Source organism: Carassius auratus, unplaced genomic scaffold (genome assembly GCF_003368295.1).
Source record: "Carassius auratus strain Wakin unplaced genomic scaffold, ASM336829v1 scaf_tig00002576, whole genome shotgun sequence".
NCBI classification, from domain to species: Eukaryota; Metazoa; Chordata; class Actinopteri; order Cypriniformes; family Cyprinidae; genus Carassius; species Carassius auratus.
In genome coordinates this window covers 262,894-285,718 of record NW_020523459.1, presented here as the reverse complement: position 1 = coordinate 285,718, position 22,825 = coordinate 262,894, and the positions used below count along the sequence as shown (strand labels likewise).

The 22,825-nt window shown below is 36.4% G+C and overlaps 3 protein-coding genes and 1 pseudogene across 9 annotated transcripts in view; 1 reads left to right on the top strand and 3 right to left on the bottom strand.

Annotated features, from left to right (window-relative positions):
- Positions 1-1,557: 1,557 nt before the first annotated feature.
- LOC113069854 (serine/threonine-protein kinase PLK2-like) lies at positions 1,558-6,645 on the bottom strand. The gene is made up of 14 exons (XM_026242919.1): positions 6,412-6,645; positions 5,956-6,063; positions 5,751-5,867; positions 5,517-5,646; positions 5,240-5,423; positions 4,717-4,915; positions 4,479-4,626; positions 4,308-4,402; positions 4,053-4,185; positions 3,868-3,948; positions 3,553-3,712; positions 2,979-3,108; positions 2,711-2,821; positions 1,558-2,160 (listed from the first exon to the last, which is right to left on the bottom strand). The coding sequence occupies exons 1-14, from the start codon at positions 6,601-6,603 to the stop codon at positions 1,969-1,971; spliced, it is 1,980 nt and encodes a 659-aa protein (XP_026098704.1). The 5' UTR covers positions 6,604-6,645; the 3' UTR covers positions 1,558-1,968.
- Positions 6,646-8,189: 1,544 nt separating this feature from the next.
- LOC113069832 (protein N-lysine methyltransferase FAM173B-like) lies at positions 8,190-11,626 on the bottom strand (annotated as a pseudogene).
- Positions 11,566-16,083, top strand: LOC113069853 (ras-related protein Rab-3C). Its single transcript, XM_026242918.1, has 5 exons — positions 11,566-11,788; positions 12,954-13,175; positions 13,695-13,813; positions 14,656-14,780; positions 15,375-16,083. The coding sequence occupies exons 1-5, from the start codon at positions 11,771-11,773 to the stop codon at positions 15,563-15,565; spliced, it is 675 nt and encodes a 224-aa protein (XP_026098703.1). The 5' UTR covers positions 11,566-11,770; the 3' UTR covers positions 15,566-16,083.
- A 655-nt stretch (positions 16,084-16,738) lies between these two features.
- LOC113069851 (cAMP-specific 3',5'-cyclic phosphodiesterase 4D) overlaps positions 16,739-22,825 on the bottom strand; it is a 91,216-nt gene continuing 85,129 nt past the window's right edge. For 6 of the 7 annotated variants that reach the window (XM_026242915.1, XM_026242909.1, XM_026242914.1 and 3 more), the window contains 7 exons: positions 22,603-22,701; positions 22,325-22,489; positions 22,110-22,209; positions 21,155-21,309; positions 20,843-20,965; positions 20,508-20,690; positions 16,739-19,704 (listed from right to left, as the gene is read on the bottom strand). In XM_026242915.1, coding sequence (XP_026098700.1) covers positions 19,216-19,704; positions 20,508-20,690; positions 20,843-20,965; positions 21,155-21,309; positions 22,110-22,209; positions 22,325-22,489; positions 22,603-22,701 — 1,314 coding nt within the window. In that variant the 3' untranslated portion in view covers positions 16,739-19,215. The remainder of the gene's footprint in view (positions 19,705-20,507; positions 20,691-20,842; positions 20,966-21,154; positions 21,310-22,109; positions 22,210-22,324; positions 22,490-22,602; positions 22,702-22,825) is intronic. The other variant, XM_026242910.1, reaches the window with a different exon arrangement.

The window sequence follows — 22,825 nt, the reverse complement described above, 5'->3', positions numbered from 1 at the left end:
GCAGTTCTGAAGACGAAAGGGGGGTCAAACATAGTATTAGTATGGTGTTCCTAATAATCCTTTAGGTGAGTGTAAATTTAGTTTAAAATTTAAAATGTAGATTTAATTGGTAATTCATTCTCTTTCCATAACCGGTCAAATTATTTTTTTATAAATAAAGAACCACTGGCATCAAAACATAGTGAGCTTTTGGTTTGTCTTTCAGACCATTGCTTAATTGTGGGGTTTTTGATCCTGAGATGAATGTGGCTAAATATATTGCACTTACATAATACAATGTGCCAGTAATATTCATGATTAATAGCCTTACATTTCCTGGGAGTTTGCCTCAAAAGCTTCCTTTAATTGTAAGATGGAAGTAATTTTTCTGATATGTCATGCTATGTGTCATTCATTTGACTTGTTCCAAAATAATAGTGTAATGTTTCCATCTTCTATTATCCATCTGATGTCTATCTGGATTCTATAAAGTTGGCATCATAGTTGTTTATCATAAGCTTTAGTAACTTTACGTAGGCTTTTTGATGATGGGCCTTGTCCTCTTTTTCACTCTGTAAACTGTTTAATTGTGTAACAACATTCTAGGATTATTTATATTAGTTATAATATCAATTGCATTACCAAATAAATTACTATTGAACAAATATTTGTGCAAACTGATAATTATAAATATATAATAAATTTAAACCATGTAGTCTCCAAATACTTTGCAGTTAGCTACATAAACATTAAGAAGACAAGTAAATAGCCAGTAATAAATTGAATTCACTCCATTTAAGTAAATATATCTTCAGAGAGATGATTAAAGTTGCTAAAGTTATTCAGACAAGAGCAGTAAGTTACTGGCATTATCTTGTCGACATCCCTGCGTTGTCTTACAATGTACGTAAATGCAGTCGGCTGCATTTATTTTACATTAGATATCTGTAGCGTCTTTTTACACAAACTTAGCAATATCTCGCTGTAAGCCTTCTGAACAAAAACTACATACACATAATACCAGCAAGATGCACACATTCAGAATGCAGGTGCATGAAACTGTAGTTACACGCAAACATATCCCTGTGTGTCAGTCAAACTTAATTCAGAATAGCATTCAGTTCTTACTATTTCTGCTTTTCTATGCTGCATCTTGTGTACTGAACTGAGTCGGTACTCGCTACTGAAGACAGACTGTTGTCATCTCTGCTTTACCATTACAGTATTGACTTGATTGCTAAATAAATTTCACAACATCCTGGTGCAACATGCTTTGTGCACCTTACACCCTGGGTGTATGTTGACATGGTTATTTAATGAGTTCTTTTTTTACCATCAGTCAGAACACCAGGTTATTTTCCAACCAAGTGAAGCAAATGTGAAGCGGATTCCAACACTATTCACTGCAGAAGTGGTGTAGAGTGTATTTGTTCAAGGATTGGTGGCTTACATCTGCCTCTCAACTTAACCACACCCCCTTGAGAACCTACCCTTGTAAACACGATCATGAATGTAATTGATGTACATAATTATATTTATGTGAACTTGTAATTTATATATAAAATAAATATTCATTGGTCAAATGTTAGAATTTTGGGATTTTATTCATTAAATAAATAAATAAGGAATTATGTACACAATAAATATTCAGTAAGGACAGAGGGGGGGGAAAGAAACAAGAAATAACCATTTTTGCAGATTAGGACATGCATGTGTGATCCATCAACATTCTACCACACGTGCAAACAAGAAGACAGTTTTTTGTCAAGCGATGGCTGGCTCCACCCCAGATTTTCTTTCCTTTCTATAATGTCAATCCCATCATTCCTCTTTACTCCAGTCTCTGAATTTCAGCATCTGTACATCTACAGAGTAAACCTCTCCAAAGGTCCATCCAGTTCACATCCAGTAGACATTCTGTTCAATGTGCCCTTGCATTGAAAGAAATCATCAGAGTCAGTGGCCAACTGTTCTCCTCATCTGTCGGTCTCAGTTGAGTCTTTGCAACAGCATGTTCAAGGCATACTCCAGACGACTCCTCAGGTCGGCAGTACAGCCCGCGCTGAGCAACGTGCTCAGTTGGAAAGTGGTGGAGGTTCGCTCCTCATTGATGTATGTCAACAGATATTCCTCTTGCTGTGTGCACAGGATGAGCTTGGTGTGGTCGTGGTAGAAGTTCACCTGTTGGTAGATGAACAAAAAGGTTGTGTTATTCTGGAACAGACGTGAAACACTCTCACAGAATGCAGGATGTTATTACAGCAGGGTTTGTGACCTTCTTCTTCCCACAGTGCTATAGTACTGTATACACAGCTTTTTATCTGAACAAAGACAGACCTGACTGATAACTACCCAGGGGTCTGAGAGCAATAGACAGTAGCATTTTCACAGGGGAATAAAGTTCCACCAACTTAATTTGTTACGAACTGCTGCATTAAACTAACAGTTTTCAAAAATGAAAATTCCATCAACATTTATCATGTTTTGCTTAGACAGAACACATATAACAGATGTCTTTTCCATACAATAAAAGTGAATGAAGACCATAGGCTGCCAAGCTCCAAAAATGACAAAAAAAGCTAAAAGTTAACTAATTCAGTTTTATTGGATGGAAAAAAACAACATAAACATCCTGCTCAACATCTCAGCTTGCGCTCCAGAGAAGTCAATGTCAGAGAGTGAGACGACAGAACGATTGGTGAACTATCAGTTTAAGAGCCACTTTGTTTACCTGGAATGTGCCATCGTTGAAAAGCATCAATAAAGCTCTGTCTGATTTCAGCCACTGCAGAAGATATATTCTAGTCTTCTGGGTATCTGGTTCACTTATCATATCCCCTCCCTGCATGAAAAATACGGATAAACAATATATATATTAGCACAGCAGCTTCTTATACAGCCTGAAGTCTAGACAACAAAATCAAGTCTATGGCTTCTAGACCTGTAACAATTTTAAAGCTGAATACAAACATAAGGGTTAAAACTAAGAGCGCACTCACATCCATCAAATTCTCCTCCATGTAGTGGGCAAAGTACTTGAGGATGGTGACCTGGGCCACAGCATACTCAGGAGCTTCAATAACAGAAAAAACAGACCTCTGACCGAGGGCAGCATACTGATGAACAGTCCTAAAAAACAAAGATAACATTGAATTATTACAGTCACAGTCAATGCAACCGTCACTGTTTGTTTCTACAGCCATATGTATATGAGGTCTATGACTAATGCTTGCTCTTTTACAATATTTCATGTGTAATGCCATTTGTCATTCAACTGACATTTCTAGGATATCGGTGCTGCTTCTCTTTTCTTCAGAAGATTGTCTAAAACTATGCTAGAAAACTAGCGAAGGGAATCATTAGGAATAATATCTGGCATGCTGGGTATACACTACAGTTCAAAAGACAGATTTTTTTTTTAATACAAGTGCTGATTTCATAATTAGCAACTTCTTTATTCAAAAATGAATCAAACTGGCATTACATATGAGCATCTGTTTGGGGCTAAGCATTTAATTTATTTTTTAAATTGAGCGGAACTGAGCTAGCAAACAGTCAACTTGAATCACCTACTTCTTGTCAGAGAGGAGACTCATGTGTGTTCCGCTGTTGAAAAGGACACCCACTGTGTTGTCAGACAACTGATAGCCAAAGCCATATTTGTTGGAGTAGTCAACCCACTTAGTCACCCACTTCAATATATTACAACCATTTCCTCTAGGAAGGCCGTCCGCTGTAGGAAAAAGGGCGGTGTTAAATGCAAAGTTTGTACATTGTACACGTGAACATTTTCTTTACTTTATTCTTTCTTTACTTTCTTTACTTTAGAATGGATTCAGTACAGAAACCATGGAGTGTGAAGTGTAAAGCGTAATGGGTCTTATTCACCTTTAGGCATGTGTTCAAGACAGCCTCTCAGAACACTAATAACAGCCTCTGCCACAGTGCCAGTGATGCTGTCTTCAAGACCTACAGAGAGACAGCGGGATACATTGCATCAGCTAGTGAAACTAATGAGCTGGAGTCAGACTGCACAGGTGAAACAAACACACACCTAAATAACACACACTTACATTCACTGCTGCTGCTGCTGCAGCTCCCCAAGCTGCCTCTAACAATCAAGTGAATGGTATCTCTTGTCTGTGGCCTTCCAGCAGTTGCCTGGGTAACAGGCTTTCTTGTAAGTGCTGACGGATTTCCTCCTTCCTAAAGAGGTAAAATCACAGCATATGTGTGTCTTGAATGACCTAACACTTAACCTTCATTAATATCTTAGAAGTGGTGATGAATTCCTTATTACAGTCTACTATAAACGGAACAATGCTCACCTCGGATGAGTGTGTAGTAATCTGATTACTGATGGCAGTCTTTCTGAAATCTTGACGGAGCTTGAATATGTCTTCCTCTTCTTTGGCTAAGCGATCTGTCGGAAGAAAACCAGTTATTCACGTGGTCACCTGAAATGAGTAATGCAATAGTCAAGTAAACCAAGAACTTACTTATATTTTCATAGTACTTGGCTTTGTCCTTCTTGCCACCGAAGAGAGCAGCGGCTGCCTTTTTGAAGAAGCTCTTGGCTGGACTGGAAATATGAAAGTCTGGGGCAGAATGGCAGCAGCTGACAGGCAGAGTTTCTGGCATGAAGCCCTGCGGCGAAATCACGAGAAAACATTGATGAAATGTCCAACTGCTTGGCTTGATATACTGAATCTACTGTAGTGCAACAAATAAACTTACCTGGGTAAAAAATTCATGCCGAATGATGTCATCCAGGTGAGGGCGGTCCACAGGGTTCTGTGCGAGCATGCCGGAAATTAGCTGTTTGGCAGGCAGAGAGAGTGAGGCCGGGATGCTGTAATGGGCCTCTCGGATACAGCGGTATGTGTCCTTTAGATTAGTGGTCTCAAATGGAGGTTTACCCAAGAGCATGGTGTACCTGAAGAGGAAAATATGAAATGTGTCATTTATGATTTACATAAATATATTTACATAAATATATATATATTGAGGATTATTGAGTAAATAATCCCAGAATAGGTCATTCCTGGTGACAAACTGTACACTGCATGCTGCTATATCACTCAAGCATTAAAGCTAAAGCATGATCACTGGATATAATGACGCACACAACAGGAATGAAAAAGTAGAAATTATTTGATATAGAGTGAGTCTGAATCAGCAATCATTGCCTATTCATGCTGAGCAATTTCCAAATATAGCGTATATAGGAAACCCTCAGATCTGGTGGTGACAAACTTACATGACGCAGCCCAAAGCCCACACGTCAGACTCCCAGCCGTGGCCCTGTTTGTTCAGCACTTCCGGGGACAGGTAGTTGGGTGTACCGCAGATCGTTTTGCGTCTGTTGCTGACTGGCTCCAGTTTGGCAGCCAGCCCAAAATCTCCCACTTTCAGCTCCATTGAGTCATTGACAAACAAGTTGCCTTTGAATGATAAAACGGATGATTTTGAACTACTTATAAACTGATGGAATGTTAATAAACATCTTGATGCATGTACAGTGAACATATACATACCTAGTTTCAAGTCACGATGCAGGATCTCTAAATCGTGAAGGTATTTTAAAGCAGACACTGTCTGTTTCAAGTAGTACCTCACTTCAGGTTCTGTTAGGACTTTACGTGCCTTTAATATATGGGCCAGCGACTAGAAAAAATACCAGGAGTCAGTTAGGAGGACACAGAGTCATTTGCATTAAATATTACAATAGAATTCCTCACTTTAAAAAACATTTAGACATTTCAACTTACTCTTCTACTGCAGTACTCCAACAGAATATAGATGTTCTCTTTGTCTTCAAAGTGGTGGTAGAAATGCACAATGTGTTTGTGGCTGAGAGCTCTGTGGAGGTCAATCTCTCGGTTTATCTGGAACAACAGAATAAGGAACATACGTGAGAGGTCTTGATCAACCGTTTGTGCTGTCTTATCTATATATGCCATGTGTCTGTCCTACCTTCTCTCTCTGATGTGGTTTTGAGACACGTGAATGCGGGATGATTTTGGCTGCATAGACTTTACTTGAAGACAGGTCGGTCATTTCATAGCACTTTGCAAAGCCTCCCTAGGACATAGAGAAAGTATAAGATAAGTTTAATGTTCACCAAGATAAAGAGATTTTCAAAAAGCAATGTAATCATAACCAATGCATGCATAGATAGATAGATAGATAGATAGATAGATAGATAGATAGATAGATAGATAGATAGATAGATAGATAGATAGATAGATAGATAGATAGATAGATAGATAGATTGGAAAAAGCAATGCACAATTTATTTATTGCATCATGTACAAATGCAATAAATAATCATTTTTCAAATAGAATAATAAGATTCGCATCAAATAATAAAATGCTTTTGAATTAATAAAATATTGTAATTAATATTAGCATTAATATTGAGCTCATTACCTTTCCTAAAACTTTTCCCCGGCAGTAACATTTCCCAGTGTTGGGGTCTGTGATGATTCTGGAATACTCTGTGCCGGTCCGACTGTTATCCTCTGGCTTTTTCCATCCTTGCTCACTTATTTTATTGAGCTCACACATCTTGTCGCTGTGTGTCGTTATAGTTGGGTACGAGGTATTCCTCAGCGTCTCCATGACTCTGTTACTGTGTGTGCTGTCACAGTGCTGCTGTACCGGCGTGTCTACTCGCTTTTATACCGCAGCGCCCGCGCGCCTCTGCTCTACACGAACTGCGTCACGAGACGGGAAGACCCTATATGGCGTGAGGTCTGGCGTATAGCTCTGTCATCCGTCTTATACCTCACTGTATCCATTTTTAAACATCCTAGACATTTCATAAATACCTAAGCACAGATTATCAGGAGTCAAAATCTGGTCTTCCTGAGCAATGATTCATATATACAGTACATTCATATTGTCAGTGGACAGATAGCAGTCTCTCACATAGTGCTGAATACACATCATGTTTTTTGGGCAAAGGTTTACATATATATATACATATATATATATATATATATATATATATATATATATATATATATATATATATATATATATATATATATATATATGTATGTATGTATGTACTGTATGTATGTATGTATGTATATTTGATAAGCGCTGGAAAGATATGACCAATTTATCATGGTTCAATAAATGAACAATCTCAAAGACATTTACACGTTTGAAACCGTCTTGATGCACAGAATAGTGTCAGAGCATCACCATGTGGTCAAAGTGACACACAACATCTGCCACGTTCCATTTTTAAAAGCATCATAAGCATTTTTATATCAGATTATAAATAATTATTATAAATAATTAATTGTCATGTTAGATGAACTATTATCTAAAATAAAATTAAAATAGCTTCTCGACTATGTAATAATTAAAACCATACACTAATGTTATAATTTTGATGTTAATTTGCATTAAGATTACAATTTTTGGTATTATTTATTATCTCATTGTGATTATCAAAATACATTTAGCTAAATATATTGTGCACAAACTTTTAAGTAAAAAAAAAGGTTTTTAAGGGAGCAGTTGTGGCCTAATAATCTGACAGTCGACTGAAGTGAGACACCGAATAGGTACCAATCCCCAAACTGCTCCCTGGGTACTGAAGCAAAAATGGCTGCCCACTGCTCAGAGAGAGAGAGAGAGAGAGAGAGAGAGAGAGAGAGAGAGAGAGAGTGTGTGTGTGTGTGCACACTTGGATGGGATAAATGAGACACCATACTTGGCTACACGTCATGCCATTTTCACTTTCACTTAAAGTGTAAAATCCTTTAAAAATGTCAAATGTAACACCCAAGAAATTACATAATTTGTACATGTTCTACAGCATAAAAACAATAAAAATGTTACTCAAACAATAAAAAAAAACAATTAAATATATATTTTTCTTAATTTGTGGAAAATAAGTCTGACCTAAATGTAATGGAGAAACGTGTTTTTTTATCTTCATAATCCTTTTGTGCAGTTTGCTGGCAGTGGGGTAATTTTGGCTCTTTATTTTAATATTTTGTTTAGAATTTCACAACACAGACAAACAACTTGTCAGCCCAACCTACCTGTGGTTATAAGAGAAAAAAAACTCTCCTTAATATATATATATAAAAAAGTGCTAGTACCGAATGTGTTCTAAAAGTGCCTTTTAGCCCGTGCTAAAACATGAAACAGAAAGCTTTCTGACACAAGGGAAGATGCTTTTCTCCTCATCTCATGGTAGCTTGTGTTGAACGCTTCCGTATAGCATCCATATCATATGCCCAAGTCTGGTCTAGTCCTTTACCCTCAGAGACTGTGGGAGTACAGACAGGAAATTACATGAGCCTCATCTGGTAACTCCATCTCCAGCTTCCTACCCAACACCTTAATCTGTAGAGCACAAAGCACACTGTATTGACCAAGGCAATCACAGACAGGTGGTTTTATTCATTTATTTTTTTGCGTTAGTGTTTTGCATTAAGAAGCAGGCCTATGTCCTTCCACATGTCTCACACAATATCTTGTTTCAAATTACTTAAAACTCTACAGAGTAACCTAACCTAAAATTCATAAAATTCCAATGATCAGAGAAAATCACGTCGCAATTAAAAATAAATGTCTAGAATGATGTAATTCATTGCACTGATTTTTAAAGATGCTATCTTAATGCTCAGCTCAATATAAATGAAGAAAGGACATCTGTGCATAATTACTACTCCAGGAGCCAAGAAAACAGTCACATTGTTATATTTGGACAAATCAGTCTGAGAGGAAGTGATAAAACTGAATCATCAACACTTGGACATGTGAAATAAAATATGTATGCGGTATATACTTTTTAAAAAGGTGGTTTTCTACACTGTTGTAGAACTACTACAGTTAGGTTTGCTGAGGCCCTATGTCCTGCACATAATGGCTTTAATGTTTAATATTTTTTTAGCATCCCTACAGGGCAACATTTACTTAACCAGTGGAATTAGTTGGGGGCGGAGCTATTTGTTTACTGGCCAATGGAAGACAAACTGAAGTGTGTATTTTCTGCTGGCACAGGAATTACACATTTTCCTTTAACACCTCTACCTTACCTCCCAAAAGTCCTGGTTTATAAAACTTGCAGTGCTGGATGGTATTCCCTTCCACTTTACCTTTACTCTGGCATATTCAGTTAGGATAGAATTCATTTCAAAGCCAGTGCACTGGAAACCCTCTACAGTGGCAGCAATTACCTGCAAAACACACCCAGGCCAACCCTACACTTTGAGAACCAGTGTCTGTGATATTTATGTCATTTAAAACTGGACATGAATCAGACATCCTGTGGCTCATATTGTTTGCTTACCATGTATAAAAGAAGAAGAATATTTGTAACTGCAAGACCAATACACTGTTCACTTGTCACTGCTGTGTGTGTGCATCTGGATGGGTTAAATGCAGAGCACCAATTCTGAGTATGGGTTACTATACTTGGCAAAATGTCACGACTTTCAATGATTCTTGCAATTTATTATACATGTAACAGGAGAAAACTATTTTTTTTATTATTCAAATTTGACTTGAGAGTTAATCAGATCTATTCTTGGACACAAAAGAGGCAGCCTGAGGTAGGCTGCCCAGTGGCCATTATTTTAGTGAGAAATGACTGTTTAAATAACCCACATATTAGTCATTTCATTTTAGAAAGCCAAGCCCCAAGAGCTTAGAAATGAGCTACATCTAACAGCAAAGTCATGCAAAATTATAAATAAACTGTTATCAAATGTGTTTTCTTTTCTTTTGTTTTACATTTGTTATGTTTCCCATACATTCTCTCCCACTCAGATGCTAAGCATCTTGCCATGTATTGTGATGAGAAAGTAGTATTCTGCAGAAAGCCATCAGAAGCATCTGAAACAGAAAGTGCTTAAAACACAAAACTTCATCTGAATATCTATAGCACGTGGAGATAGACATGATTAAAAATGTTAAATACTATATACATTACATTATTATAATTTTTGTTAGATATCCATGTTTTAGAAGACAAATATGTGCATGGGTTATTATGCAGAATTATTAGTAATAACAGCAATATTTAAAAATACGTCACATATTCAGTAAATTATTGTTTACTGTCAATGTTAAAGACTCACCAGTCGCCCATCACCAGATCCCAGATCTGCCAGACACCCTGCTCTCCCATGCATGAGTTTCATTACATTCTGGGTCTGTTTTTACTGGAGGGCATATAAGGCATCTGGACAATATTAATTTCACTTACATCAGTGATTAATTGATTTCCATTTTCTCTCTGTAAGACTATAAATCTAAACAACCACTGTATCCAGGCACATGGTAAAATGCAGAGTGTTGCCATATAAAAGGATAACCAGGGTATTGAACGAATAGATGAGCAAAGCTATAAATAGCTGCCAATATATTGTATATGACTTCCAGCTCTTGGTACCTTGAGGCATATGGGTACTTTCTGAAAACCAGGAAGTGCAAATAATAACCAGAGGCCATAAACTCCCACGAGCAAAAGCATCAGATGCAGCTGTGAAAACTGGCTTTCCCCGAGTATGATGGGTGCGCTTACAACTTTTATGCTTATCACTGAATCCTCCATTGTACAAGTGTAATGTATATGACTCAATATGAAAAATAAATCTGATCAATGCTGACATGCACGTCATAAGACATATAAGACTTTTTTCTCCCCTCCGCATGCAAGCAGGTTCAGTGGAGTTCTTCTACCACTAGAGGGCGATACGAATCCAGTGTTTTCAATGGAATCAACGTTTAAAAAGTTTTTTTTTTTTTTTACTAGAAGAGATTATTATATAGCACAGTCATGGGCAGAGTATGTAAATGTTATACCATCTGAACGCGTAGCCTATGCCAGAGTTTTCTATTTCTTTTAAACAGCAGAGGCGCACGCGAGAGTGGGATGGATGACCTAGCTCATTAATATTTAATTTATCCTAATAAAACATCCTATGGCGAGGGATTTTTCTATAACTTCCTATTTTGTTTTTGCTTAGCTCTTGAATATTAAAAAGTGTGTTGTAAGCTTATAGTAGGATTCGTACTGCAGGTCTTGGTTTAAACATAAACTTTACATTTCTTTTTTTTTTTTTCTAAATTAATCAGAAAGTAATGCCGAGATAAGAAAAAAGCTCATGAGGGATAAAATTAGCCCATATTGTTGCTCGAATGATTGCATTCATAATACTAAAGCAACAATACATTGAATTACAATAACGGAAATCCGAGATAATGTTATTACAATGAAAACTAATATTTTTGAATTTCACAATATCATGTTCTTCGAAAGTTACCTACTGTATCATTATTGTTTTGTTTACCTTCCCCCTCTTTATTTCAATCGTTTTTGTTCATTCACATTTGATTATTCTTTTCTATTGTTTGTAATATTTATTGAATTATTTATTATTGTAGTCTACTTTTGTTTCATATATTAAAGCATAATAAATCATAAATCTGTTTATTATATTTTGAAATACAAATTTGATCAGATCCCCTTTTCTGTATGTTGTCTTTGATTTGTGTGTGTGTGTGAGAGAGAGAGAGAGAGAGAGAGAGAGAGAGAGAGAGAGAGCGCACGCACGCTCTGGGCGGATGTGGGATGAATGGGTGGAGAGTGCGAGTGTCTGCTGACGTCCATTGCGAGCATCACTGCATCCAACATTTATCCTTCCTTACAGCCGACTCCACCTCTCCACAACGGGAAAAAAACTATAATTTATTAGCACTAAATTAGAATCAAGCTCCGTTTATTGTATAGTTTTTTTATTTATTGTCAAAAACAATGGATTTATACGGAAAGGTAAGTGAGAAACCGCGTTATATAGCTACTATGTTGTTTGGTCGTAACGGATCCCCGCAAAAATCAAAATAAACGGCTAATTTAGTCATACTGTAAAAAACATAAGTGTCGTTTAAATAGATTTGTCATTTGACAGCGTGCATAATAATGACCGGTTATGAAAGGTATATTACATTGATGAAACGCAACATTAGTGACGACAAAAGCAGTAAAAGCTCAGTTATTTATAGGAGCTGCTAATTTAAACATTCTTGGTTATTTAAATGTAGAAATATTGTGTACATAAACCTTTTGATTATGCTCTCATTTAAAGCTCAATGTCTGTTCATCTATGGTCCACTTCAAAAATAGTTTTTGTCTATTATAAGCACTAGGTGACTGAAGACTATTAATGTTTAATATTCAGGGCTTGACTGAAAAGAGACTGACCCCTTTAATAACGCTCAGCCTTGAACAAAACACAGGCTCGGTCTCAAAACCTAGTGAGCTGCCTACCAAGACAACATTTTCAGCACATAAAGATTCTAAAACGTGTTGTTGTTTTTTTTTCATGTCACAGTTTTAACTACAGACTCACAAATGTGCATTTGCTCAGCAAGACTCAATAGAAAGTTGTAAACAATAAAGTATAATAGAAAATGCTTGCGTATTTAAATCTTTTACATCATTAACTTTGTTTTCTTTAATATTAGAATACTTCGAAATCAGTTTTGTTATTAAAAACCGTGACAGTGATCACATCTGTCTCTGTCTACGTAAAAAATTTATCGAGACAATATATACACATTCATTTATAGTTCAGAACTTGTGAAAAATGCATTAATATTCAAACTTACAAGTTACATTTTGGTTACAAATGTTAAAAATGGGACTAAATGGGTTAGATTCAAAAATGCTGTATGACTCTCACTATAAGCTCCAATAGAGTTGTGGACAGCTCCTGGTGCTGACTTTTGTAGAGACATACAAAGCCTACTTATAAAACAAAGAGATCTGAGTCCTTAATGAAATCCAGAAGACCTCTCTCTCTCCCTCCTTATTTATAATATCAAGTAACTGTATATGGCATCCTATAATTATATTTCTACCATATTAAGAGTTTATGGAATATTGTTAGACTGTAAACCTTTGATCTTTTCATTGCATTGTCTCTGTGTTCTCACAGATGGCTGCTACGCAAGACAACAAACAGAAGGAGAACTCTGATCAAAACTTTGATTACATGTTCAAGTTGTTGATCATTGGGAACAGCAGTGTTGGCAAAACATCTTTCCTCTTCCGCTATGCTGATGATACTTTCACATCTGCATTTGTCAGTACGGTGGGCATCGACTTTAAGGTCAAAACTGTCTATAAGAACGACAAAAGGATCAAGCTTCAGATCTGGGTAAATTCTCTCTCGTTTTAAATCGAAATGGCAATGACTGCAAAAACCACTCAGACTTTAAGCCTTCTTTAACTCAGCATCAATGTTTCATGGTTGGTAAAGCATTGAAGGGCTGGATAATCACATATGGGTGCAGTGTAAACATCACATGGGCTGATGATTAACAGTGGCTTATGGAAAGAGAACATAAGCCATTGTCACCTTATCTAGGCCTTCAAGTCACCACAGCAAAAATGATCTGTTCATCAGATTGTTGCACGCTTTTCTATTTTAGTCTTTCAGTGAAAGGGCTGCTACTTTTAGAGGTGACAAACCCCCATCCCCATCTCGATCAGTTCTCAGACTCAAGCACACATTCATTTGACACATTTGTTGTATGGATGTTGTATTGCAAATTTTCATTTTTTGGTGAAGTATTTCTTTAACTCAGTCAACACTTTTAAATCTGACTTCATAATGCATATAGGTTTGCACTTTTTCTAGACTACTTTATTGCATGAAATAATGCTTATTTATTAGGACACAGCCGGGCAGGAAAGGTACAGGACTATCACCACTGCCTACTACAGAGGGGCCATGGGCTTCATCCTGATGTATGACATTACTAACGAGGAGTCTTTTGCTGCTGTACAGGACTGGTAAGTGGATTTAAAACTTACAATGTGCATCATGACAGCCAGAGCTTCTGCTTTGGACAGAAGTATTCGTGAGCATTCAGAATCACCAGTGTGTGGGTTTGCAGAGGTGATCCTGGCTGCAGTTTCCATCTGCTTGATGGCTTGAGACATTCATACCTGTCCATCCTGGAGTCAAAATCTATAAATGAAAGTTAGGAATCATATCAGAAACATTTAATAAAGTAGAGCACAATGTAAAAACTAAATTGAAAGTACAGAAATATTACTTAACCATGGATTTGTGTTAAAACTTTATTTGATTTTTAGTGCCTAAGCCAAAACATGAAAATAAAACAGCATTTAAATCTAATTTTAACTAAGTTTTAATTGTAAAAAAAGAGAAGAAATTCCTTAAACTAGCAGATACAGACTTAAAGGGATAATTAATGCAAAAAATTATACAATTTTAAATTAAATTGTATGTATGGACAAAAAACTTTCTTCAAAAGAGCTTGATTTATCTTGTTAGTTTAGTAAGATAAAAAATACTTTTTGTACAAGAGAAAAATATTTAAGTCATGATGACCTGCGAAATACAATATGTGTGTGTTTTTGAAGGAAATTGTTTCACTTTAATACAAATACCCCAAAATACACTGTACTAATAAAGAGCCATAACATCTCTGGATTAGAAAACCCCCAGAACATGCTGCTGTAGAGAAGTCTGTTCGACATGACGTTCCCATTGATTCCGTGTGGCATGATAAAATATTCATACAATAAAACTGTCAAAGATTTTGGTAAGAGTCTGGCACATCTTGTGGTGGAGGATGTCTGCTCACTTTTGTCTCGTCTTGTGTCAGGGCCACCCAGATTAAGACATACTCTTGGGACAATGCCCAGGTGATCCTCGCTGGAAACAAAAGTGACATGGAGGAGGAGAGGATAGTGTCCGTAGAAAGTGGGAAAATTCTAGCAGAACAGCTAGGTAAGATTTTTAATTTTGGCTAATTCTGAGCAAATAATTACTTGTCAGGACAGAGAGTATATGTATCTCTGAGAGATATAAGATATATAACGATAGTGTATTGTACACCGTCATTTGGGGTTAGAAATATTTTTTTTTAAATAATTTCTAAGAAACTAATATTTCTATTCAGCAAGGACACAGTAAATGCATCAAAAGTGAAAGAAAATTGACTACAAAAGATTTACCTTTCAAATAAATTCTGTTCTTTTGAACTTTCTATTTATCACAGAATCCTGGAAATCATGTCCTGTAAAAAAAATAAAATAATGGGTTCCACAATTAAATAAAAAAAACACCACTGTTCTCAACATCGATAATAATCAATAATGATGTCTCTTGAGCTTCAGATCAGCATATCAGAATGTTTTCTGAAGGATCATTTAACAATGTATTTCAGAATATAACTGTTTTACTGTATTTTTGATCACATAATGGAAGCCTTGATGAGCATAAGAGACTTAAAAACATTTTAAAAATCTTACCTACCCCAAACTCTTCAAACAAGTCAATGTGTATTTCCTTTGCTTACCAAAAATCTTTCTTTCCGAAAAGGATTTGAGTTTTTTGAGACAAGCGCAAAGGACAACATCAACGTCAAGCAGACTTTTGAATGCTTGGTGGACATCATTTGCGACAAGATGTCCGACACTCTTGAGGCCGACCCTGCCGTTACCACAGGAACGCCTACCACCAGACTGATGGACAACGCGACGCCCCCGCAGCAGTCTGACTGTAGCTGCTAGAGTTCACCGTCCAGGCCGTTCGCTGCTGTGGCTCAAGTGCTGTCGCCAAGCTTCTGTATTCTGACACAGAATAAGTTACTGAACCTCAAATCTTTGGCCTGGCTTCAACTCCTAGTTTTTTTGGTGTTAATGACATAGCAAACTAGCAAGATTGTGCCAAACACAAGTGTCAAACCTTTTCCTTCCTTTATGCCATTATACCAGGATACAGGACTTTTTTTCAGGGGTTGATAGTGTATCTGCATCCTCTATACCACAATATCTCTCATATTAGTCATTTTAGCACAAGCAGAAACGAGTTGAACTTTAGATGCTCTGCAAGCATTCCCATGTCTCTCAGGGGAATTAAAGACTTCTGCAAATTTATAAATTCTACATACTTGTCTATCCTATGTGTAACGTATTGAGAGGATGTTGAACTGGCATTTTGCTGACGAGTCAGTTGGATCTGTTTGTGTGTGACCGTGTGACTGCGAAAGCTAAAAGTTATGAGAAAAAATAAATGTGGCCTTGAAATGGTTAACTTGTGTAGATCCAGTCTTTCATATGGTCCCGTACAGAATCGGTATCTTCATTCTTTAATTCAAAATCAAATCAAATAATTATTAAAAAAAAATACAAGTGATAAAAAAAAAATATATATATATAGTAAAATAAAAACTAAAACAATAAAAAATTTACTTGAAATAAACATTAACTGAAATAGATTTTATATATATATATATATATATATATATATATATATATATATATATATATATATATATATATATATATATATAATATATATAACCTATATTTCAGATATCTGCCAAGATTTCATTTTCATTTAGTTTATCTTGATGTACTAAAATAACTAAAATAAAAATAAATTTTAAGGTATACATAAAGTTAACTCGTCAAAATGACAAAAACTATTAAAACTTTTTTTTTTAATCAAAATGAAAACAGAATATAAAAACCATATACATCAAAATCTCAATGATAACAAAATAACACTGGTCTGAACACACACACACACACACACACACACACACACACACAATCAGATCAGGCCAAATATAACTGGAAAATAATTCAATTTAAGATTAAAATATAAAATAAACCTAAACCAATCATAGATTTGTTTATAGAGACTCTGCAGGTTATTTTCAGAGGAAACAAAAGACAACATCATAGTCAACCCATGCTTTTATTTTGGTGCATATAAAAACATTTTTATTGAATTTTACCAGTTTTCGTATGTAAATTTGTATTTCTACAGTTCTATCCGATAGACTGCGATAAACAAGGATTCCAATAAACAACTACAGGTCTTGTGAAACCTCCAGACAAGTTTTGTCATTCAAGTCACATAACAAAAAATAATAATAATAATAATAATAATTATCCCTAAATAAAATTTGTTCAAATTCTGTGTATTTTTCTCTTAATTTAAAAAGAGACCAGAAGGACGCACTGATTTCATCCATTTAGGGTCAATCAGAATCTACAGTATATGTGTCAAAATGAGTGCCAAATTGAGCATTTGGGCTCTTTTTTGAAGGATGCTCTAACCCCTCTCTGGATCTGGGAATCAAAATGCCCTGTAATCCCCAAACAGAAATGTTGTCTCTCATATTGCATGAAACTCAAATGTCTCAAATGAACAGCATAGACGGAAATATGATGGAGGTTCTTACAGCAGGTTGCAAACCCAAACCCATCACACTGGCCTGTTTTTACCCTGTCCAATGAGGTCTGACAACTTTTGTCTGGGAGCATTTATGCCACATAAACAGGAGGAACACGACAAACACATCTAGGTCGATTTTCAGCCAGTAGTTTCTTTAGTGCAGCAAGAGGATAAAATCTAAAGAGCTATCTGTAAGGCACAACCCTCAGGCCACGGAACCACTTTCTTTTAAAAAGAAAGAAAGAATAAAAAAATAAACACAGTAATGACTATAATTTGGCTTTCCCTTTCTCTACGCAATCTCTCTAGAGACACATTTCAATGGGATCATTACATACTAAGAATAACAAACATTCTCTCAGTAAGAGTTCCATAATACAACACCATCACCAAAAGGGATGATATAATCATTTACAACCACATGATAAGATCAACAATATGTACTATACAGCACAATAAATACATGTATGTAAACAGAGAGAAATGAGAAACAATGTAGACAATACAAAAACCTTCTGATAAAAAAGCAAACTTGGCAACAGAATGAGTTTTACATGGAATAAAGAAAGCAATGAAAAAGGGGTCTTTTCAAAAGGCTTCAATATTATATAGAATTTTGTACATCTGATTAAGTATATCTACTGCATATGTATAATTAAAATATTTTAAGGAAAATTGACTCATAAGCCTGAACTGCTTATGCTACAAGTTGATTAAAACACTTTAATATGCTACATCAAAGCACATCAAAGAGCATTAATAAATAATGCTAGCATCAAAATCAAATGAAGAGGATGTTTGTACAGTAGAACGCTTGACAGAGATGAATAAAGCAGCAATTAAAATCATTGCGACTGGTAATGTTTGGCAAAAATGTCCAAAATAAATACAATGAAGAAAAAAATACAACAATAAAAAAAAAAAAAAAAAATACAGTGCAACTAGATTCACACTTGTGAAATATCCCGTGATCATGTGAAAACACAAACCGGTAAATTGAGCTTCTTCATTTATGTCAGTTGATTTCAGGATTCATCATTAACATGATAATAAATAGCATTATTATTAGGATTCATTTGAATCCATTGCTTGCATGTTCTTGTATATTACTGGTAGGCAACAAAACATTTAAGGCTTATTCAAGCTCTTATTTTATAACAGAATTATAAGTTCTTGTTCTTGGGGGAATAACATTTTGAAACATTGAAATAGGGCCACAATTAGGAATTATTGATAAGCTGAAAAACGAATTGTTTAAAACAAAATATTTTTTTAATGAACCATTTTCAGATCTGGATTGGATGCAAAAAATAAGGGTAATTTTTTTTTAAAGAATAATAAAAAGATGCACAAACTACCATATTTACACCAAATATGGTAATTTAAATGAAAAAGTGTATTGTCTGTGTAAATGGTGAGTTCTTTTCACTTTGGTACCATGTCCATATGCTTCAAATAATGATTCACAAACACAACAGAGAGCTAAATCCATCATTAATAACACATTCAAGGCATCAGGAAGACTTGAAGTCCAAAGCATGAAGTATTCACTTCCAGTGTTTGTCTGCAAAAATGCTTCGAATTGCCGCTTTCCTTCAGATAAACAGGAAAAAATAGTGTCTCGGTGGTGAAAAAACAGCTGCTTTCTAAGTTCAGTGTTTCTGAAATACTGATTCAGTGAAAAAAAAATATTATAATAATAATAAAAGTACCTCACAATCGGTCAAGCTTTTTAACCTTTCATTTGTTACGTTTGTTTGTATGAATGACAGGTTTAAATGGAAAAGATATTCCTGAGTGTAAAAGTGGTTGTAACTCAAAAAATGAAAAATAAAAAACGGTTAAAGGCGGACATTTAAAAAGCACTTTTGAACGACGTATGTAAAATAGACGATGAAAAAAACGAATATCTTTACCATAAATAAGTGTGTCTCATCTCTAATATAAAAAAGTTCAGGTGCTGTGTCATACTGTGTTATGTGTTGGCAGTGTGCTCCTCCTCCTCCTCCTCCTCCTCCTCCTCCTCTAAAACACAGGGTTCTGAAATTTCCCTTTCCTCCTCCTGTTCGTCCTCTTCCTCCTCGTCCTCCTGTGTGTCCCCCACCTGCTCGTCCAGGGGGATCTCTGTACATTCGGAGTCCTGTGTGCAAAGGGTTTTAGTGTCACTGCAGCTGTTTTCCTCCTCTTCCTCTTCTTCCTCATCCTCAGGAGGGCTGCCGCTGTCCTTCTCCGTGTCTGATTCTCCGTCCTCCTCCAGAGTCAGTTCAAACTGGAACTTCTCCTGGCCGGCGGTGCGTCGGCCCTCGCTGTTGGTGTCCAGCGCTGGAGAGGGGCTCTGGGGGATGGTGCTCTGGTACCACTCCCTGTTGTCCTCCAGTGTGTCCAAGATGTCCTGTGCGTCTGGGTGCACCAGGTCTGCCCACGTCTCCCACAGAGGGTGAACAATGTAATCGATGAAGCCCACCTTGGAAAAAAAGAGATACAATTAGTTTCAAATGTTTTTGAAAGAAGGTTTGTGTACAGTGGGGAACATATGTATCGATGTGTATTTCCTGGAAATATTTAGCGGAATGCACGATATCTTGAGTTCCACTGACTTATAATAATAAGGAGCACAACTGTTTTCAACAATGATAACAAGAAATGCTTCTTGAGCACCAGATCAGCATATTAAAATGAGTTCATGTGGGTCATGTGACAATGAAGCTGAAAATTCAGCTTTGCCAAAACAGGAATAAACTACATTTTAAAATACATTAAAACAGAAAACAGTTATTTGTTTTCAATTGTAATATTTCCAAATATTATATCCATTAGAATATTAATATCTAATAAATGCAGCCTTAGTGAGAATAAGAGACTTCCTTCAGAAATCCCGAAATGATCCCAAGCTCTAGTGTCTCAAAAATGAATTATTAAATCAAAAGAAAAATATAATCGGTTTATTTTTAATTCTTTATATTATTATTAATCAGTAATAATTAGTTTTTTTTTCCAACAACATATTTTATGTAATACCACTGTGAGCCGTGGGATTTATGCTGTCATAAATAAATTACAATAAATAAAAGTAACAAGTGCAAAGAGGTTTTAGGTAAGGGTAAAAGGTCATCACATGATACTTTGGATGTAACAGCACACCCTGAAAGGTGTTAAAAATAAAAATAAATAATGCATTAAAAACGTTAAAAAAAAAGGTTAGAAAGATAATATAGATGTTTAGGTTTCATTATTTCATTGATCTTTATCTACCCTAAGCTGGCTTACCTGGGACTTCTCGACTGAAGCGTTGTGCTTGTCACACATGGGGCTGATCTCCATGCCGCGCTCCCGCTCTCTGTCCCCCTGGCTGAAGAACTCCTCCATGATGCGGTCCGTCCACTGCCTGTACAACTGCAGCGGCTTGGTGGGGTTACTGAGGTCTGCACAGTGCACCATGTTCTGCAAGACCTGAGATACAGCCAAAATCAGTCCCATTTATATTTACATGAGGGTTGTGACGGTGAGGAAATTTTTACCACAGGTTAATCGACTAGGTATAAAAGTTAAAAATAAAATGACAATATCTAGAATGTAATGTGAGTGTAAATATAAAGACGGACCTGTATCCTGTCAGAGTAGTTGTCTAGCAGTAATACCCCAGAACTGGTCACCTTTTTGGTCTCCACCATGGTTTTCAGATCTGCCAACAAATTCATGTGCTTAGACATGTCAGTGGCCAGAACCTGCAAAAAAAAAAGATGGACGACCATCAGTATTAGCTGGAGAGAAAAAGGGAAATTTACTGTCCTTTTACATCTCTTTTCATATCCGTGAAATAAAAGTTTAGTTCCATAATACAGAAATCAGTGCAATTAAATACAGTGCTAATAGCTAACTTACAGACCAGTGACATACATAACATTGTGACTCACAATGTCAATGACCATCTTGCGGAGTGACTGTCTCTGTTTCTTGGTCAGGTTCTGGAAGATGTCACAGTTCTCTTCCTGCAGCAGTTTAAAACCTACAGCCAGATGATGATTCTCCAACACAGACGAATCATTATACATGAGGGCCAGCTCAGAGTCTGAGAGGAGAGAGGAAAGAGGAAGCACAATTCATTCTATACCGTACTAACTCGACAGCTCTTGTATTTGTAATTCACGGTTGACTTTCAGTGAACAGCAACCTAAATTGACAATTTCAGTTTCACACAAAGCTACAGTTTTGCTTCAGATGAGCGCACTTTCATGATACTTTCATGGTGCTTTTTTGGAGCTTGACCTTTTGGGGCTGTGTAAATATTCATCAAAATGTGAGACAAGCCCCACTGGTCCCTCCATTCGTCACCGAGGGGATTTTACCAGCTGTGTGGGTGGGACACGTGAGCTTTGTGATTCACCGACACATGTAGCCCACCAAGCACATGCATCCATAGCATGTGAAAATCGCCCGAATGACCGCTTGCTGCACGTGATAACAGCTTAAACAAGTATTGATTCCTCTTTGTGCGGGTCTGCTACTTCGAACAACCGTGATTAAGCTAAAAGTGTTTCTGACAGCTGTGAAAAACACTGCACACATGTTATTTGTAGGAAGCAACGTGATGTTCCTTTACGGATACAACGGAAACAAGGTTGTTGTTTTTTTATTTACTATAATATCTAGGCTTCTTCTAGTCCACCTGGACCTTGTATGCCAACTATTCATTTAAAAGCATAACAGAAGGAATATGTCACCCAAATAATGTACTCAACCTCAGGCCATCCAAGATGTGTACCGAAAATCTTTTTGGAAGGCCCGAAGGTGAGTAAAATTTCAGCAAGTATAATAAAATGCTATAGTAGCAAACAAAAGACTGTTCTTCTGCTAGAGCGAGAGACTTACTAGTGTTAATGAGAAACTGGTTGGAGACGCCAGGATGGTCAACATCATGTATGGCACTGGCAAATATGGCAGCGAGAATTTCAAGGTCTGTAAACACAGCCTGAAAGACACAGACACAGACAAGTTTTCTAAAATTTCATAACCTAATCCACTTTTTTAATACCCAACAATCAGAAGAAGAAACAGCATGGCATACTGGGACAGCACTATCATACCTCAAGGGCAGGGGTTGATAACAGGACGTGAGTGGACTGTGTGACATCAGCAGCGTGGATGTTGTTGTGATAGGCAACGTCAGCATGGTAATGGTCCTCTAAAGTCATCAGATAGGTGATAAACGTGTCGAGGGGAATTTTAAACGTCTTTAACAAGTCCCTCTCCTACAGCAGAAACACAACCCGTATGGGCTGTCCTTGTTAGCACAAGCAACTTATAAAGAGACATTTAAAGCAAATTTGAGCTTGAGGGAACAAAGCTTTAAAAATTCCAGTACCTGGAATATTGTGTGCATCATAACCGTTAAAGGCCTGTTCCCAGAAAATTCGGACACTTTGAAGACATTAAGGCCCCATTTATTTGCATCTTCAAGCTCCTGAAATGACACAAACACATATAGTTAGATTCTCATATTTAAGTTTTCTCTCTGTATTTACAGTCATTTCATTTTATAGACCACCGTTTAAATGTTAGAGGTCAGCAAGATTTTTTTAAGCCTC